Below are 17,215 nucleotides of genomic sequence, written 5' to 3'. Positions count from 1 at the left end.
GAGGACATGGGAGAGGGGAATAGGGAGGACCAGAAACGTGCCTCAGCATTACACCAGGGAGCGGGATTCATGGCCAGGAGGAGGAGGAGGAGAAAGGCCTAGTGGGTTAGTGCAGTCAAGTCAGTCAGTGGGAATTTGGGGCTGGAATCTTTCCCCATCTTTGTTCAGGTAAGGGCTGTCCCCTCTATCCAGCTCCTGTACAGAGAGGACTTGTGCCCTGTCCCACATGGGAATTACTGCCCCTTTTTCCCTAAATCCAAGAAATTCCCTCTGCAGAACACCAGTGTGGTACCAGAGGAAGGCAGGTCCGAGTGAGAACAGCCCTGGGAGGGTGAAAGTCACCAGTTTGTGAGCATTTTGGGTTAGGCATTCCACCTTGGTGCTGCTCCTTCCTCAATGAGCCTGTTTCCACTGGAGTCGTGCCTGGTTTGGGTTGAATTTAGCAGGCGTTTGAATTGTGACCACGTGCAAATGAATCCTGAAGGCTTGGAGTATTTGATACCTGCCTGTTTCCAGCAGCAGCCATCTCCCAGCAGCAGGTTTTATTATTGCAGTGGTGAAATCCCTCGGTCTTTGCTTTGAATTAGCACTTTATGCTCTTGTAACTGCTTAGTGGAGGTTTGCCAGGGGTAGAAGTTGCTGAAACGTGGGTACCTGCTTTGATGTTGTGGACAGAGCTGGTGAGAAGGGGTGGGAGTGTGGTTTACACTTGTTGCATTCAGATTGAGAGCTGATTCTTTCATTTCTCTGGTGCTTTTGTGCTCACACTTCCTGGATACCTGGTGGCTGTAGCGGAGTTTGTGCTTTTGCAGGTGCCTCCATGCACATTTGCTGTATTTGAGCAGAGAGCTGAAATGCACATTGGAAATACAGCAGAATCAGCCTGGTTTAAACCCAAAGTATGCTGGGGTGGGGGGATTGAGCTCTACATTGGTGAGATTTCAGCGCTGAGAACTGATAGAAAGCGTGTTTTCTGCAGCAGGGGTTTTTATCACTGCTCATGTGTGCTCTGCTCTGCATATAGCGATGGCTGCTTTCCATCCAGATGTGGTTCTTGCAGCTTAAAAAGCCAAACTGCTGTCTCAAAACATCATTCCAGCCTGGGCAGTCATACAAAGAGCTGCCCCAACCTCTGTGTCTTTAAAAAGAAACCCCCATAAACACACAAACCCAAACACTTCAAATGTTTTTTTTTTTTCCTTTAAATAATAAGTGAGCGCAGTCGAAACCTCTGCGGAAAGAAATGCAAACTAATAAATGGATTTGTTTGAAGACCAGATGTGTTTCATGTGGATTCTGCAGTGGCTTCTGTGGTATTTTGGTACTTGGAATAATGATTTTGGAGGGGGATATGGGAGTGGAAGGACAAAATAGGAGAGTGAAGGTTGAAAATGAAGCTTTGGTGCTGCAGCATTTGGGAGGGAAGCAGCTCCCGGTGGCTCTCCCCCTTGTCCCGTGTTTTGGCTTTGCCTCTACCAGAGGGAAGTTGGTTTGTGGATGTTTTGTTGCTCTTTCAGCTCTGGCGATACTGGTCATGGTTTTCAGGTGAAAGGATAAACTGAGGCTTGTAGGACAGTCCCTTGAGCATGATGGTTTTATGGATTGACGTGGCTCTAATGGGATAAAAGTGGTTTCTGGAGCTGGGGCAGGACCTTACTGTGATTGCCAAGTTTGATATCCCCTGGTTTTAAATCCGTCTGAGCTCAGTGCTTGGCACTGAGTTGTATCCATAGCAGCATATCAAACACTTGAATCCCATTCGGCCTTTGCAGGAGCATGTTGGAGGAGCAGTGAGTTTGAGCACTCTCCCTCTGTGTTTATCCATGAATCCATCTCTGTTCTGCAGAGCATTCTGGGGGTGAATTCCCATAGCTCATGGTCAAATGAACCTTTTGCTTCTGTGATAATGATGGGTTAGTATAAAACCACACTGATGTGTGATTCTGGGGGTCTCTCTCATGGGGGAATTGCTGATACAAATGTTTGCTGAGGCCACATTGCTCACGAGGGGCCGAACACTGGAGGCAGAGGAAAACCCTGCTTGGTGCAGTGGAATGTGGTATCTCAAGGTCCACCTCCTTTTTGTTTAAAGGTTAAATAGTTTGTCTCTAACAATTGATTTAACAGTTCAACTCCATTTTCACAGCTTTATGCACCTATTGCAGGACCAAGATCTCAGTTACACATGGGGGGGGGGGAGGCTATATTTGTAATACCACACCTATTTTTCTAATGTGCATTCACTCTGATAACACTTGGTATTTATTTTCCAAGGTACTTCAGTTTGTTGGTTGGGTTTCAACCTGAGCTTTTTCTCTTGGCAGTGAAACCCTGTTTTATGGGGCTGCCTAAAGGGGCTCCAGGAAACCTGGAGAGGGGCTTTGGACAAGGGCCTGTAGGGACAGGTCAAGGGGAATGGCTTTAACCTGCCAAAGGGGAGACTGAGATGAGCTCTTAGGCAGAAGCTCTTCCCTGTGAGAGTGCTGAGGCGCTGGCACAGGGTGCCCAGAGAAGCTGTGACTGCCCCATCCCTGGCAGTGTTCAAGGCCAGGTTGGACACAGAGGCTTGGAGCAAGCTGCTCTAGTGGAAGGTGTCCCTGCCTGTGGCAGGGGTTGGAGCTGATGAGCTTTAAGGTCCCTTCCAACCCAAACCATTTTGATTCTATTCAAGCAGCAGCACCGATAACCCTGGTTTTCTTCTGCCCCACCTGCAGGTGCTTCACCAAAGCCAACGGCACTTTCAGCAGCAGCGCGCTCCCCGTCGTGCCCATCGTAGCACCTTACCAGCAGGATGGTTTGGAGATGAAACCTCTCAATCACCATGTCATGGTGGCCATGTGCTTGGCCTCCACCCTCCCCGAGTGCAGTGCCCGGCTGGAGGAGGACAGCAAGGAGAGAGCAGAACAGCCCTCCCCTCAGCATCCCTGCTGCAGAGACAGCAGCAGCCACCTCTCCGTGGATTGCACGGATGGTAAGGCATTCCCAGGGGGATAGTGCCAGGCTTTGAAGTGGGAATATGCTGTAGGAGAGCTATAGGGAGCCTAATTTAGTGCAGAGAAGCTGGTAATTAAGCTCTTTTGGAGAAAGATTAAGTGTTCCACCTTTCCCATCGTGGAAAATGGGAGCAGTGATGCTCAGGTGCCTGTGGCTGGGGTTGATGCATCTCAATGGAACTGACATGCTCTGAATAATGAGGCTGCGACTGATTGATGGGAGGATTGAGATGAGCTCTTAGGCAGAAGCTCTTCCCTGTGAGGGTGCTGAGGCACTGGCACAGGGTGCCCAGAGAAGCTGTGGCTGCCCCATCCCTGGCAGTGCTCAAGGCCAGGTTGGACACAGGGGCTTGGAGCAAGCTGCTCTAGTGGAAGATGTCCCTGCCCGTGGCAGGGGTTGGAGCTGGAGGAGCTTTAAGGTTCCTTCCAACCCAAACCATTCCATGATTTTATAATGGAGTTTTCCCCAGTGAGCAGACATCTGTGACAGCCCAGAGCCACCCCAACCCACCCTCTTCTTGCTTCACAGGTGACAACTGCGTGCACTCAGAAACATCGAACCACGTTCTGAGCTGGAGTCCCCTTATCCTGCAGCCTCTTTCCAAGGACTGTAAGGAGAAACCAGGATGGAGTTCATCTGGAGTCACCTTAAACAGTTCTGGGGACCTCCGGCAGCTCCAGCTGCAGGAAACCTGAGGAAGTGACCACCGCTGTCCCCATTAAGGCCAGGAACTGCAGAGCAGCATCGCTGAAAGGGAGTGATGGGGGATGTTAATGATAACAGAGAGAGTCACTATTTATTTTTTGTAGTAGTGCCATATGAATGTATCTTGGTTTTACAAAATGGGTGCCTTTTTACCTTATTTATGCCTTGAAATCCCTGTTTTCGGGGGGATTTTTGACACTAGCCTGGGTCTGTGTATAAAGAAAGGAGTTGTAATAATATAAAGAACAACGATGGGAAATCCAGATCGTGGCTTCCAGGGAGTGTTCCCAGCATGAGAAGTGATCCTAAGGAGGCTGACACGGGGATTTAGCCAAGTGGGTCTAAGGCTTCCTCCCTGTGCTCAAACCCTCCTTTCCATGAACTCCTCATGTGCTCCTTTGGGAAGAATCCAGTGGATCAGGAAGAAGATAAATAGGAAAAGTGACCCTTGGCTGCGTCCGTGGAGGCAGAGCTCACTCTGGTGACCGCTTGTGCCTTTTGGAGCTTGGTAACCCTGCTGTGTGCAGGAGTGCGGATGAAACCCAGCCCGTCTCACCTTCCCACTTGCAGAAGACAAAATCCAGCTCGGCTGCACCTTTAACTCCTTGGATTGAGGGAACAGCGACGGCTTGAACAGGCTCTGCCATGAACGGAGTCGTGTCGGAGCAGCTCCCACCGCGCTGCGAGAGCCCTGCCCGCCCCTCGGATCCAGCATGAGGTAGGTGTTGACACGTTAACTGCAGGACTTGGGCTGGGTTCTCTTTCCCTTCCCAAATTGAATGAGGGTAAATAAAGCAAAGCACAGAGCCCTGGGATGAGGGGCATAAATCATGGTTACAGCCGCCCCGAGGCAACACGTGCAGCCGCCTGTTCCCCACCAGTATTCCCAGCCCAGGCTGGGAAGGGAGGAAGTGATGCTGGGCTGGCTGGAGCTGCAGAGCCCTCGGGGAGCCGAGGTACAGGTGCAGAGAGTGGGGTTTGAGGAGCAATTCCTGCTCCAGGAGGACACTTCTCCAGTCTCTCTGGGGGATGTTGGGAGTGTTGAGCTGGGGGTTCTTTTCCTGTTGTTGTAGTATTGTTCTAATTAATGGGATAATATGGCACCGGAGCTGGTGCAGGGCCTGGAGCACAAGTGTGACGGGGAACGGCTGAGGGACCGCGGGGACTCAGTCTGGGCTCAGGGGGGACCTGATTGCTCCCTACAACTGCCTGAGAGGAGGATGGGCCAGGAGGGGCTGGGCTCTGCTCCCAAGGAACAAGGGATGGGATAAGAGGAAAAGGCCTCAAGCTTCACCAGGGCAGGTTTAGATGGAGCTGAGGAACAATTCCTTCCCCAAAGGGTGCTCAGGCATCGGAACAGGCTGCCCAGGGCAGGGCTGCAGCCACCGTTCCTGGAGGTGTTTAGAGGATGTGTAGATGTAGCATGGGGACATGCTTTAGTGGTGGCCTTGGCAGAGCTGGGTTAATGTTGGACTTGATCTTGAACATCGTTCCCAACCTAAACAGTTCCATGATTCTATTTATAAGTGTATTAATCTTCTTGCCTTTAGGGTTGTGCATCCATCCTGATTCCTGCAGGGATGTGGTCCTGTGCCAGCATCCTCAACCTCACACCACAAACCCACAGCCTTTGACTGCCACCTACGCCGGAGCCACCGCAAATCCCTGCTTCTCCCACCTCGTTCATCATCTCCTCTCCTCATCCCAGCCTTCTCCATGTGCTCCTCGCTGGATTTCTCCCTTCACAAGATCCCACTGCGAGGCTTTTCCCTGGCTCCCGACAGAGACTGGCGGGCGAATGGTTGGGATTTAACTTGGGCCACTTTGTTGTCCCCAAACAGTGAGATTTAACCACATTTAAACGACCTCTCTTCAGTCAGACCCTGCACGTGCTCCCCTTTATCACGGTTACATCGCATAAAGACACTATATTTTCCCAAGCAGCTGTAATTTGAACTGGAAATGGGATGTGTTTTGGAATGAGGTTGGTTTTGCAGGAGTTTGGGGTAGGATTTTAAGGGGTTTGGGGTGGTTTGATAAAGGAAGTGGTGCTGCTTTATGGCCAGAGTGGGGATTGATACCCCACAGGCACTGAAGTGAGGTTGGTTCCCATCACTTGATACTTCCCAGTGGGTTATTAACCAAATACAGGAGAAATGGCTGGAGATGCTCTGGTTCCTCACACACACCACAGGATGAGGGGCAAGGAAAGCTGGGGACCGCTCAACCCTTTCCTTGGACCTTGCACCAACATGAGGCACAACCATCATCACTTGCCATCACTCTGTGGTTTGGCCTGAAAAGGGGGAATTTGGGATGAAACAAGGACCCTTCCCCACCCCACCAAAGCTTTGTGGGTGTCTTTGCACCCCATGAATTCAGCCTGATCTCAAAGCAGCACTTACCAACACAAGCCCTTGGGGTGTTTCCCCTCCAGTGGGTAAGAAAGGATTTATTTTAGCTCTAGAAAGATGGAGGCTGAGTGGAGGGGCTTGTGCCCAGTTCTCCTGCTTCCAATCCCACTGCATCCAGGGAACCATCATCCATGTCCCCAAGCACCTTTTAAATGCTCTAAAGCAGCAAAGCCCCTTTGCCAAGACCCCCAAATGTTCTGTGCAGGGGTATTTTTCCAGCTGTGCTGGGGTTTGACTTCAGCAGTGTCACAGGAGCTGAGGCTTGGGAAACATATCCACTCTTCCCGGGATGGAACAGGGCAGGGAATGCTCATGGACTTGCTGTGACGGTGACGTTAACCGGGGGATCATCGCTGCCATCCGCTGGTGTTGAGACTGGCTCTGGAGGTGCTGGGAGAGCCCCCAGTGCCACCAGGTGGGTGCTGGGTCACCAAAGTAGGTGGCTCAGCCTTTGGCTTACCCCATGGGTGCTGTTACCTGCTGCTGCACCCAGGGCTGATGGGTCTGCTGGTGCTGCTCCATCCTCCGTGGCTGTTTCAGCATCCTCCGGTGTGCCTGCGGGCTCCTGGTCACCGGGCCCGGCCCTGGAGTGAGGGACAAGCAAGGGTCTCACAGCGCTGGGTGCAGGAGCAATGGGGCAGCCCCATGGGGTTTGGGCACTCACATGCGGAAGAGCAGGTTGTGCAGCCCTGGGGACAGACAGACAGACAGACATGAGGTGTGTGCGCCACGGTCCCCGTGATCCCCCCCAGCACCCAGCACTCACATGGGAGCGTGTCCCGGTGGCGGGCAATGCAGTGCACGGCCAGGAGCGATGCTGCAGTGGCCACCAGCATCCCCACCACCGCCGCCCCTGTCACTGCCGGGTAGGCCTCAAAGGGAGGCTCAGCTGGAAGAGAGCAGAGGGAGAGAGGGGAGTGTGGCAGGAGCAGCCCGGAAAGGCCGAGGGATGCAGTCACCTGAGCCTGTTCACTCTGAAACCTACTGACAGCCGCTTGCTCTTTGCTCCTCAGCTCCACCAGGCTGCAACCATCGCCCATCTCCAACCCTGCTCTGCCCCATGGAGCAGCACCCCAGCCCCCTTCACCTGGCGTCTGCACCTCGGAGGGGTGCCCGGCCGTGCGGTGGTTGACGGCCAGGATGCGGAAGGCATAGACCACAGCCGGGTCCAGCCCCCCGAGGCGCCGGTCGCGCGAGTGGGGCTCGATGTCACCGGCGGCCGTTTCCCAGGGCCCGGCCGCCCGCCGGGGGGGTCTCTTGGTTTGACGCCGCTGCACCACGAAGCCGGTGAGGTTCCCGGAGCCCTGTGTCCGCCACTCCAGCCGCACCTCGGTGCGCGCCCGCGTGTACCGCAGCCTGCTGATGGTGACGTTGGGGGGGGCCGGGTACCCTGCGGGGACACAGCACCCCTTAGAACGGGGTTGACCCCCCCCCCAAAACCCACCCATTGTGTCCCAGGGCTCACGTTCCACATGGAGGTGCACGGGGAGGCTGGCGGTGCCCACGGCGTTGGCTGCGGTGCAGCGGTAGATCCCGCTGTCCCCCGGCCACTCCACATCGTGGATGGTGAGGTTGAGCCACGCTTCTCCGTGCTCCAAGTGGTACTTGGCCAACCCCGCTGTCACCTCCTGCTCCTTCGGGTCATACCAAGCCATGCTGGCACCCAGGTTGGTGCCAGTGCTGCGTTGCCGGCATGCCAACCGTGCCGCACCGCCCTCCAGCACCACCACCTCGCTCCTTGCCACCTCCAGCTCGGGGACCTCTGCTCGGTGGTAAGATGGGATGGCACCAGCAGGGATGTGGCACCCAGCTGCTGACAGGGGCACCCAGGGATGGCTCTTGGCTTACCAAGGCGCAGGCGGCACTCGGTGCCAGTGGCCTGTAGCGGGTGTGTGGCCACGCAGATGTAATCCTGCCCCCCCAGCCTGCTGCTGGTGCTCAGCACCACAACGGTGGTGGTGGGTGTGGGGTCACCTAGCGCCTGTCCCGCGCCATCCCACCAGCACAGGGTGACAGGGGGTGTCCCCCCCTCCCACTGGCACCGCAGCATCACAAACTCATCCCCCTTGGTGGCTGCTGCCGTGCAGGAGGGGCCGCCAGCCGGGATCCCTGCAAAAGGAAGAGGTGTTGGGATGGGGACTGTGATCTGTGCCCCCCAAAAGAGACCCCCTCCAAAGCTTGGGGGGCTCTGGGCTGTGGGACCTCTATTGTGGAGCAGGAGGTGCCAGCATGGCCTTGGTGTGCCACGTCCCACTATCGCAGGGCTCACCATGGCTTTGTGATGCCGGGGAGGGGGGGGGACAGGAAGGATCTGTGGGGGCACTCACACAGGGTGGTCCCGCAGGCAGCCCCCTGCGGCAGGGCAGGGTGCGAGGCCAGGCAGGAGAAGGAGCTGCCATTCCTGGTGGCCGACCCCGGCTGGATGCTGGTGGCCATGGAAAAGCTGCTCCCCATCACCCCCTGCTCTTCTTCCTCCTCCTCCTCGGGGCCCACCCAGCGCAGCCGTGCCGGGGGGAACCCCCCCAGCCAACGGCACCGCAGTGCCACGTCCTGCACGTCCCCGGTGGCCAGTGCAGAGCAGCTTGGGCTCCCGGCTGGTGGATCTGCGGGAGACCACCGGTGCTGGGGGGAGCCACATCATGTCCCTCCAGCCCCAAATCACCCCTTGCACCCACATCCTCACCAGGGAAGCCGCGTTGGTCCGTCTCTCCCCTCTGGGGGTTACTTACAGTAAACAGTGAGGACGATGGTGGCCTGGGTGCGGGTTTGGAGATGGGTGTTCTCAGCCAGGCAGGTGTAGGTGCCGGCCTGGGTGCGGGTGATGGCAGCAAGGACGTAGGTCTGGCCAACGTGGACCTGGGAGCCGTTGTGGAGCCAGACGTAGCGGCTGGGCGGGTTAGATGGAGCCAGGCAGCTCAGCACCACGTCCTCGCGCTCGCCTGCGGAGAAGCCGCCCTGCTCCGGGCTGAAGGGCTCCACGCTGATGGCCGGCTCGTCGGGGCCGTCTGTGGGGACACGGGTGCTTGAGCAGGGTCACAGCCCACCCCAGGACACCAATGGGACATCCTGAGAGATGGTGAGCACACTGGTGTGTGTGGTGGCCATGGGGCACTATGTGGGCATAGGACACTGTGCTGGCGTGGTGGCCATGGAGGTACCATGGTAGCAAGGTGCATGGTGGCCATAGGCACATCTCGGTGGCGGGGTGGCCATGGATGTGTCATGGTGGCAGCATGCTTGTTGGCCATGGCCATATCGCAGTGGCCACGGAGGCATCCCAGTGGCAGGGTGCTTATGGCCGTGGACATGCCATGGGTGCACCATGGTCATGCCCGTGCCACGCCGCACCACTCACAGACGATGTCCAGGTAGACAGGCTCGCTGGTGCGGTTGTTGACCTCGTTGCGCGCGGTGCAGATGTACCACCCGGCATGGCTGCGGTTGGTGGGTGCCAGGCTCAGCTCTGCCCCAGAGCCCCCCAGCCCCACAGGGGACACAGGAGGCCCCCCCCGTGGCTGCCGGTGCTGCCAGGAGAAGCTGAGCGGCTCCGTCCCCTCCCGCACAGCACACATCAGGGTCACCGGAGTCCCCTCTGCTGCCGCTGCCGCCGTCGGCCGTACAAAGGGCTTGGACACGGGCACTGTGGACACCGAGCAGTGAGTGGCCCCCCTGCACTCCCACATCTCCCCTGTCCCACCCAGAGGTGAGCCTTCCGGGTGGTGAATTGGCTGGTGAGGTGCAGTAGTGGCTACTGGGGAGGCTGGAGATAGCATCCATGGGCTATTGAGATGTGCTGGGAATAGGCATGGCTGGGTGTCCATTTGTGTTCTAATGAGGGCAGTTACAGGTTGGACCAATGATGGGTTGGCCAGGGCAAGGAGGTGGGGATGGCTAGTGGGGGGCTACATTGGCTAGTTGGGTACTTGGCTAGTGGGGTGCTGTGCTGGCTAGTGGGAATCTATATTGGCACGTGGGGCTCTATGCTGGCAGTGGCAGACCCCACTATCCCGTGTGCTCCATCACCCCAAGCACCGTGCTTGTGCTCCATCACCCCAGCCATGCCCCGCGGCACCCGCAGCCCCGTGCCTTACCCAGGACACGCAGCAGGACGGCGCCGTACCCCACACGGAGCCGGCCGTGCTCCGGGAACAGCCCCTGGCACAGGAAGCGGCCACGGGCGCCCGCTCGCAGCTCCCGCAGCTCCAGGGTCCCATTGCGCAGCGACACCCGGCCCAGCGCACCCGTGCCAGGGGCCAGCACCACGTCCTGGCCTGAGCCCACGGCCACGGCCCGCGGCGGCCCCGTGCCCCCCGCCACGAAGCTCCAGAAGACCACGGCTGGCGGTGCCCGTGCTGGGGGCCCACAGCTCAGCTCCACCGCCCGGCCCCGCACCCCCGTCACCATCTGCTCCTCGTAGGCCGCCTCGCCCGCAGACAGCGGCTGCCCTGGGATGCACTCATCAGAGTCAGCCTGGCTCTGCCCCACATGGATATGGGGGGGGATTGGGGAGGGGGGGGGGGGGGGGTTGGCTACTCACCCCCCACCAACGCCGGCAGCAAGCACAGGATCCAGGGACCCATCCATGGTGCATGGTGGCGCTCCATGGCGCCATGTCCGATGCCGAAGCAGGGCTGCGCTCTCCACCCCGACCTCCTCTCCTGTTACTCGGGGGTAATTAGGCCCAGCCCTGATTAACTGTTAATTATTGATACCCAGCCTGGGCACGGGCAGGGGGGGACCCACCGCTGCAATCTCAGGCTGAGGACGGGAGCGCTCGCTGCAGGAATGGCAGCAAAGCCCCTTTCCCCTGCAGGGAAAACTTATCCCTACCCCATCTCCCTAATGTGTTATTGGATAAAGGAGAAGGAAACCCGCTTTTTGCTCCTTCTTGATCAAAACCACGGGGTTTGGAGCTGGGGAAGCCGGCGCCAGGCAGTGAGCAGGGTTTGATATTACATCTCCTGCTGTCCAGCGCGCCCCAGCCCATCAAACATTCATCACTGTAATGCAATGCTGGAGGGCTGGAGCATCCCACGGGAGGATTTTGGGAGACACAGGAACCCGCTACGCCCCATCCCTAACGTTGGTATTCATATATACATTCTGGTGCTGGTGTGGGATGAGGCCTGGGAATTAGATTTAATGGGGATGGCGGCGGCAGATTCCTGCTGCCATCTAGGGGCAAGTGTTGGGCTTGAAGGAATTTCTTCTGGGCTGGTTCACAGAACCATTAAATCGTTCAGGTTGGAACCGACCCCAGCTGAGCCCTGGAGAACACCACGAGTGACTGGCCACCAACCGAAATTAACTCCGTTCACCACCACGCTTTGGGCCCGACCATCCAGCAAAGAGAATCATGGACGGTTTGTGTTGGAAGGGACCTTAAAGCTTGTCCATTTCCAAGCCCCTGTGTCCAACCTGGCCTTGAACACTGCCAGGGATGGGGCAGCCACAGCTTCTCTGGGCACCCTGTGCCAGCGCCTCAGCACCCTCACAGGGAAGAGCTTCTGCCTAAGAGCTCATCTCAGTCTCCCCTCTGGCAGGTTAAAGCCATTCCCCTTGGCCTGTCCCTACATCCCTTGTCCAAACCCCCTCTCCAGGTTTCCTGCAGCCCCTTCAGGCACTGGAGCTGCTCTCAGGTCTCCCCTTCAGGAGCCTTCTCTTCTCCAGGCTGACCCAGCCCAGCTCTCTCAGCCTGGCTCCAGAGCAGAGCTGCTCCAGCCCTCGCAGCATCTCCATGGCCTCCTCTGGCCTCACTCCAACAGCTCATGTCCCTCTCGTGCTGTTGCCCCAGAGCTGGATCAGGACTGAAGGGGTATTCTCCCCAGAGAGCAGCAGAGGGTCAGGATCCCCTCTCTGAGCTGCTGCTCACACTCTGGGGGTGCAACCCAGCATATGGGGGGCTCTGGGCTCAAGCACACACTGAAGCTGGGTCATGGGGAGCTTCTCCTCACCCAACACCCCAAGTCCTTCTCCTCAGGCTGCTCAATCCAGTCTCCCTCAGCCCGTGGGTGTGCTGGGAATTACCCTGCACAGGGACAGGACCTTGCACTTTGCCTTGTTGAACATCATCAGGTTCACACATTCCCACCCCTCTAGCCTGCCCAAGTCCTTCTGCATCCCATCCCTTCCCTCCACTGTGTCAACCACACCACCCACCTTGGTGGAACCCCCTTGCTCCGATGCAGAACGCAGCTTCCAGTGGAAAACTGGAGTTTGCCGCTTCCCTGCCCTCTAAACCCGGTTTTGAGGAGCATCATCCAGTGCTGAGATCCTCAGGGGATCATATCCACCAAGTGCCAGCTGTGAGAACCTCAGAGCTACACCAAGGAACAAAACCAAGGACAACACTGGCTGTAACTGCACTGTCTTCTCAAGCATCACAACAAAATCAAACAACTTCAGGGAGTTCCAAGAGAACTGGGGAACTGTTTTCCCAGCAACTTTGCCTTGTTCGGAACCAAAACTAGGATCTGGCGAGTTTTCCTCACTCAGTTTTCCAGCTTCTCAATCTCATCCATGTCGCCCGGGTCCAGCTGCTTGATCTTGGTCTCTATAGGAAGGGAAAACAGAAACAAAGTGTGTCAGAGCTTGGGAAAACGGGACCCAGCGAGGGCAGGAGCTGGCATTCACACTGCCTGCATGCACCGCGGGCTGGGAAGCTCCCGCCGCTGGGAATTCCATGGTGCAGATCAAGGGTGGCTGCTGCAGAAGCGAGAGGCAGCCCAAGCAAAAGGCAGCAGCTCAGGTGAGGTTTGAGGCTCTGCTCCCACCTCCGAGGCGATGCCGGATGGGAAGAGGGTCGTTGTCCTTGTTTGGCAGCCCCAGCCTCAAGTCACGACGTCAAAAATGCAGGCAGGAGCTCATCCACTTGGATTTCCATCCCCTGCTGGGCTCCTCTGGCCAATTCCATGGTTGGACTAGGCCTCCTCAGTATTCCAGCTGCAGTTATCCAGTGCTTCTGCTGCTTGGAAAAGCCTTTGCCGGAGTATCTGGCTCACGTGTGCCCTGCCAGGCTCTGCCACGGGCTCCTTCGGGGTTTGGATTTAAAGGACAAGCTGCTGGGCAGCACTGAGGAAGGGACGTGGTTTTCCACACACCGAAAGGTTTTGATAACCTGCTTTTCCATAAAAATCACAGGGAAAACACACCAGGACTTGAAAAGCCACCAGTGCAGCCACAGGATTTTGCACATGCCATGAAAAACCCCCTTGATATTCCCAAGTGGAATCTATTTCCACTCAGGAAACACTCAGGCACCATTTCAGCTGCCAGCTTCAATACTGCAGCATGGACACCACATCCCTGGGATGTGGTTTTGCCAGGTAAGGGCAGATAAAATGCCTGAAGGAGGAAAAAGAAGCGATGTGAGGCATCCTGGGTATGTGAAATATCCCTCTCAAGTCACACACACAAGTTCCTTGGCTGGTTGTCTGGAAATGTTGCTGCAAGGGAGGAAAAATCCCAACCCTAGAAGAGTGATGGGCTAAAGGGGCAGCCCAGCAAGGTCCATGTGAGCTGGGAAACAGGCTGGAGGGGGGATCCCAATCCCCAAACCACCCCAGGAGAGGTGGATATGGACGGATACTCACGGAAATGCTTCTCTATCATCTCCACGAGTGCCACGTCCTGGCTCTCCACCATGCTGAAGGCGATGCCGCTCTTCCCGAAGCGCCCCGTGCGCCCGATGCGGTGGAGGTAGGTCTCGAAGTCAGGCTCTCCCTGCAGGTTGGTGGGGAGGCTGAAGTTCACCACAATGGTGACCTGCTGCACGTCGATGCCTGGAAGAGGGAGACAGAAGGAGGGATCACCTCACCCTGTGGGATCAAGAACCAGAGGTGAGGTGAAGGGCGCTGGGATTTGGTGTACCTCTGGCGCAGACATTAGTGGCAATGAGGACCTTCTCCTTCCCGCTGCGGAAGCGCTGGATGACGTTGGCACGATGGGCAACCGTCAGCTCTGCTGTCAGGATGGCAACCTGGTGTCCATCGTGGGTCATGGCCACTGCCAGCCAGTCGGCACTCCTCCGTGTCTGGGAGAGGCAGGATGACGCAGGATGAGGTGCTGCTGTGGCTTTGCCAGCATTCCATCGCTCCCAGAAGACATTCCACTGATATTCCCCTATCCCAAGTCCCCTGCTCCTTCCAGGGAGCTCCTTGTGCTTCCCAACACCTCAAAAAAAACATGATGTGGACAAGCTCAAAGCCTCCGTGAGGACACACTTTGAGGGCAGGGACATGCAGTGTGTTTCCACGTCACACATGGACCTCCCCGTGCTCCAAGGGGCTTTACCTGGCAGAAGATCATGGCCTGTCCGATGGTGATGCTGCCATAGATGTTGCAGAGAGCTTCGTACTTCTCCTCCCTGCTCCTGCACACAAAGAAGTACTGCCGGATGTTGCTGAGGGTGAGCTCGTCCTCCCGCAGCGTTATCATGATGGGGTTGGAGACGATTTTCTCAGCAAACTCCCGCACGGTTGACTTGAAGGTGGCCGAGAACAGCAGCATCTGGCAGCTCTTGGGGAGAACCCTGGGGAGAAGGAGAAGGACTTGTCAGCCTGGCACCTGGATGGGCTCATCAGAAGGAGGGGAAAAGGCAATTTAAGGTGATTTTGTGCTGCTGTAAAGGCTCAAAGCAAAGGGAATTGTGACAAAAGTCTTGCTGGCTGTCCAATGGACACAGATTTACAGAGCCACATCCCTGGACTAAGCAAAGCACATACACAAACACCAATCTCACAGCAGCAAACCCCCTCCGCATCACAGGGACACTCTTCTGTTGCTGCTTCAGCTCATCCTGGGAGATGAATTCTCCCTCACTTCCCTTAAAGAGGGTTAAATCCATCAGGAACACCCACCTCTGGATGCGGATGCTCTGACTGGAGAGGCCCTGCGTGTCGATCATAATGTCAGCTTCATCCAGCACGAAGAGGGTGATCTTCTTCAGGTCCACAACCTTCTGTTTGAAACACCAATCCAGCATCGTTCCCGGTGTCCCGATGATGATCTGCTCCTTTAGCACAGTGCCCTGCAGGACTGCCAGAGAGGAAATGACACCATGTCTCTCTTTCAGCTATCTCGGAGCTCCAGGAGGGGGTCCCAATGCTCCCATGGTGCCGGTGGCTCCAGGCAGGACTCACCTCTGTTCCCCCGGACCGCGTACGCCACGCTGATGTCAGCACAAAACCGCCCGATGCCCTCGATCACGCACCCGATCTGCAGCGCCAGCTCGTAGGTGGGAGCCAAGCAGAGGCACTTGGGGGGAAACAAAGAGCTCTCAGACTAGAAATACTTTGCTTAAAAGCCAAGGATACTCCCAGGATGGGATACAACGGGCAGACACGAGGGGAAAACACGAAAATCCCACACTGCAACCCTTGAAAGTGCAGGGGGATTGGGAGTTGATCAGATCTGAGGTCAGGGAGCTGGGAACATGGCCCTGCCACAGGGACACAGACAGAAAGGAATCACTGTAACTCGTTCAGGGGGAGATTCTGCTCTCCTGAAAGGTGGTGCAGCTCATTTCCATGCCCAGCTTTAAAGCAACAGCTTAAATCACCCCATACACTGGAGATGAGTGGTCCCAAATGGCAGCAACCTGCTGGCACAGCAGGTTCTGCACGCAGGGAGGAGATCAGGGATCACGGGGGTGTTTAAACCACCAGAAACCCAGAAGCTTCTCCATTTGCTTTTCCAAGTTTAAATTCCAGGCTATCTAATGCCTGGCAAGAAGTGCCTCCTTTCAGCAGGCACCACACCTTCTGTCCTACCTGCTGCTGCAATGGTACCTGTGGGTTCATCATCCCCTTCCAGCGGATAAAATCACATGGAAGCAGGGACAAACCCCTGGGATCTACCCCCAGGCAGCATTTCAGGGCTTGGGCAAACCCTCCTGCATCAGCTTTCCCTTTCCCTACGTTACCTGCGGGTATTTCTCGGTGGCATTAACTCTGCTCAGCATGGCCAAGACAAAAGCTGCTGTTTTCCCTGTCCCTGACTGGCTCTGGGCAATCAGATTTTGGGGCCTGCAAGGCAAAGATGGCTTAGAGGAGCGCGAGGGTTGGGGTGCCTCGAGGGAGATGGGGTTCACCACAGGGCATTGCTACTCACGGGTACGCCAGCATCATCGGCAGAGCTGTCTCCTGGATTTTGGATGGTCTGTTGAAGCCCATCATGTAAATACCCTGCAAAAGCTCCTTTTTCCTGTGAAAACATCAGAAAACCCATCAGAAACGGTCAGTTTGGGGAGTGCTGGTGACCCTGCTGGGACACACACACACACACACACACACACTCACAGGGGCAGCTCCTCGAAGCTTTTGATGGAGTAGAGTGGGGAGCTGGGGTCCCGCTGCAGGATCTCTACGTTGTGGCAGGACTCCACCAGGGATGTGCGGATCAGCTTGTTCAGCAGCGAGGTTTCGGCTGGCACCACTGGAAAAGGCAGGAATTCATTAAAAGGGCCAGTGTTGTTTAGAGTTATCACTGACTGATGAGGGGATGGAGAGCACCCTCAGTACATCTGCAGATGACACCAAATTGGCTGGGAGCATTGATGTGCTGGAGGGCAGGAGGCTCCGCAGAGGGAGCCGGACAGGCTGGATGGACTGGCTGTGACCGATGGGATGAGGTTCAACAAGGCAAAGCGCCGGGTCCTGCATCTGGGCCACAACCACCCCATGCAAGGCTCCAGGATCCCAAATCACGACTGTTAACACCGAGCTTGTCCCCTTCCCTGCCACACAGGGCTCGGGCTGTCCCCCCCCCCCCGCAAAAGGGGACCCCGACACCGCTGAGGTGGCGGTCTCTGCCCCCCGCTGCAGACATTTACCTCTCTCCTCCTCTTCATCCTCCTCCTCGTCGCCTCGTCCAGCTGTGGGAGGAGAAGCGGGGTTGAGGCGGGCGTGCCGCCCGGGCCCTCCCCGAGGCGGGGCCGGGGCCGGGGCCGGGGCCAGCGCTCACCGCGGCGCCGCAGGAAGGGGTCCCGGCAGCGCTGCGGGGTGCAGGGCGCGGGCAGGTGCCGGGAAGTGGCGGTGGATCCCGGCGGGAAGACGCAGGGAAGCGGCAGCAGCCCCGCGGGACCGGCGCGGCCCAGCCCGGCC

The 17,215-nt window shown here is 56.9% G+C and overlaps 3 protein-coding genes across 9 annotated transcripts in view; 1 reads left to right on the top strand and 2 right to left on the bottom strand.

The window, feature by feature from the left end:
• The window catches only part of CDON (cell adhesion associated, oncogene regulated), a 50,849-nt gene extending 44,985 nt beyond the window's left edge, over positions 1 to 5,864 (top strand). For both annotated transcript variants that reach the window (XM_062608752.1, XM_062608753.1), the window contains exons 18-20: positions 2,715 to 2,971; positions 3,523 to 4,417; positions 5,250 to 5,864. In XM_062608752.1, the coding sequence (XP_062464736.1) occupies positions 2,715 to 2,971; positions 3,523 to 3,689 (424 nt within the window). In that variant the 3' untranslated portion in view covers positions 3,690 to 4,417; positions 5,250 to 5,864. The remainder of the gene's footprint in view (positions 1 to 2,714; positions 2,972 to 3,522; positions 4,418 to 5,249) is intronic.
• A 458-nt stretch (positions 5,865 to 6,322) lies between these two features.
• VSIG10L2 (V-set and immunoglobulin domain containing 10 like 2) lies at positions 6,323 to 11,416 on the bottom strand. 5 transcript variants are annotated; one of them, XM_062608755.1, is made up of 12 exons: positions 10,651 to 11,416; positions 10,205 to 10,558; positions 9,469 to 9,753; positions 8,843 to 9,118; positions 8,441 to 8,716; positions 7,962 to 8,222; positions 7,579 to 7,875; positions 7,201 to 7,503; positions 6,880 to 7,002; positions 6,778 to 6,802; positions 6,591 to 6,697; positions 6,323 to 6,494 (listed from the first exon to the last, which is right to left on the bottom strand). In XM_062608755.1, the coding sequence occupies exons 1-12, from the start codon at positions 10,715 to 10,717 to the stop codon at positions 6,424 to 6,426; spliced, it is 2,445 nt and encodes an 814-aa protein (XP_062464739.1). In that variant the 5' UTR covers positions 10,718 to 11,416; the 3' UTR covers positions 6,323 to 6,423. The 5 variants fall into 5 exon arrangements, 3 of the variants coding, with proteins under 3 accessions (XP_062464739.1, XP_062464738.1, XP_062464740.1); XM_062608754.1 differs by having other exon boundaries at positions 6,880 to 7,503; XR_009962837.1 differs by having other exon boundaries at positions 6,455 to 6,494; positions 6,591 to 6,802; positions 7,201 to 7,469.
• Positions 11,417 to 12,464: 1,048 nt separating this feature from the next.
• DDX25 (DEAD-box helicase 25) lies at positions 12,465 to 16,569 on the bottom strand. Of its 2 annotated transcripts, none has more exons than XR_009962839.1 (9): positions 16,412 to 16,569; positions 16,224 to 16,316; positions 16,036 to 16,138; positions 15,254 to 15,368; positions 14,972 to 15,149; positions 14,406 to 14,643; positions 13,983 to 14,145; positions 12,887 to 13,894; positions 12,465 to 12,666 (listed from the first exon to the last, which is right to left on the bottom strand). XR_009962839.1 is itself a non-coding variant. In XM_062608778.1 (9 exons), exons 2-9 carry the CDS (start codon positions 16,286 to 16,288, stop codon positions 12,605 to 12,607), a joined length of 1,113 nt encoding a protein of 370 aa, XP_062464762.1. In that variant the 5' UTR covers positions 16,289 to 16,316; positions 16,412 to 16,568; the 3' UTR covers positions 12,465 to 12,604. The 2 variants fall into 2 exon arrangements, 1 of the variants encoding a protein (XP_062464762.1); XM_062608778.1 differs by having other exon boundaries at positions 13,706 to 13,894; positions 16,412 to 16,568.
• Between the last annotated feature and the right edge of the window lie 646 nt (positions 16,570 to 17,215).

The sequence above is a fragment of the Pezoporus occidentalis genome, unplaced genomic scaffold (assembly GCF_034315485.1).
Source record: "Pezoporus occidentalis ecotype Australia unplaced genomic scaffold, CSIRO_AGI_Poc_V1 ctg130, whole genome shotgun sequence".
Lineage (NCBI taxonomy): Eukaryota > Metazoa > Chordata > Aves > Psittaciformes > Psittacidae > Pezoporus > Pezoporus occidentalis.
This window is presented reverse-complemented; position numbering and strand designations above follow the sequence as displayed.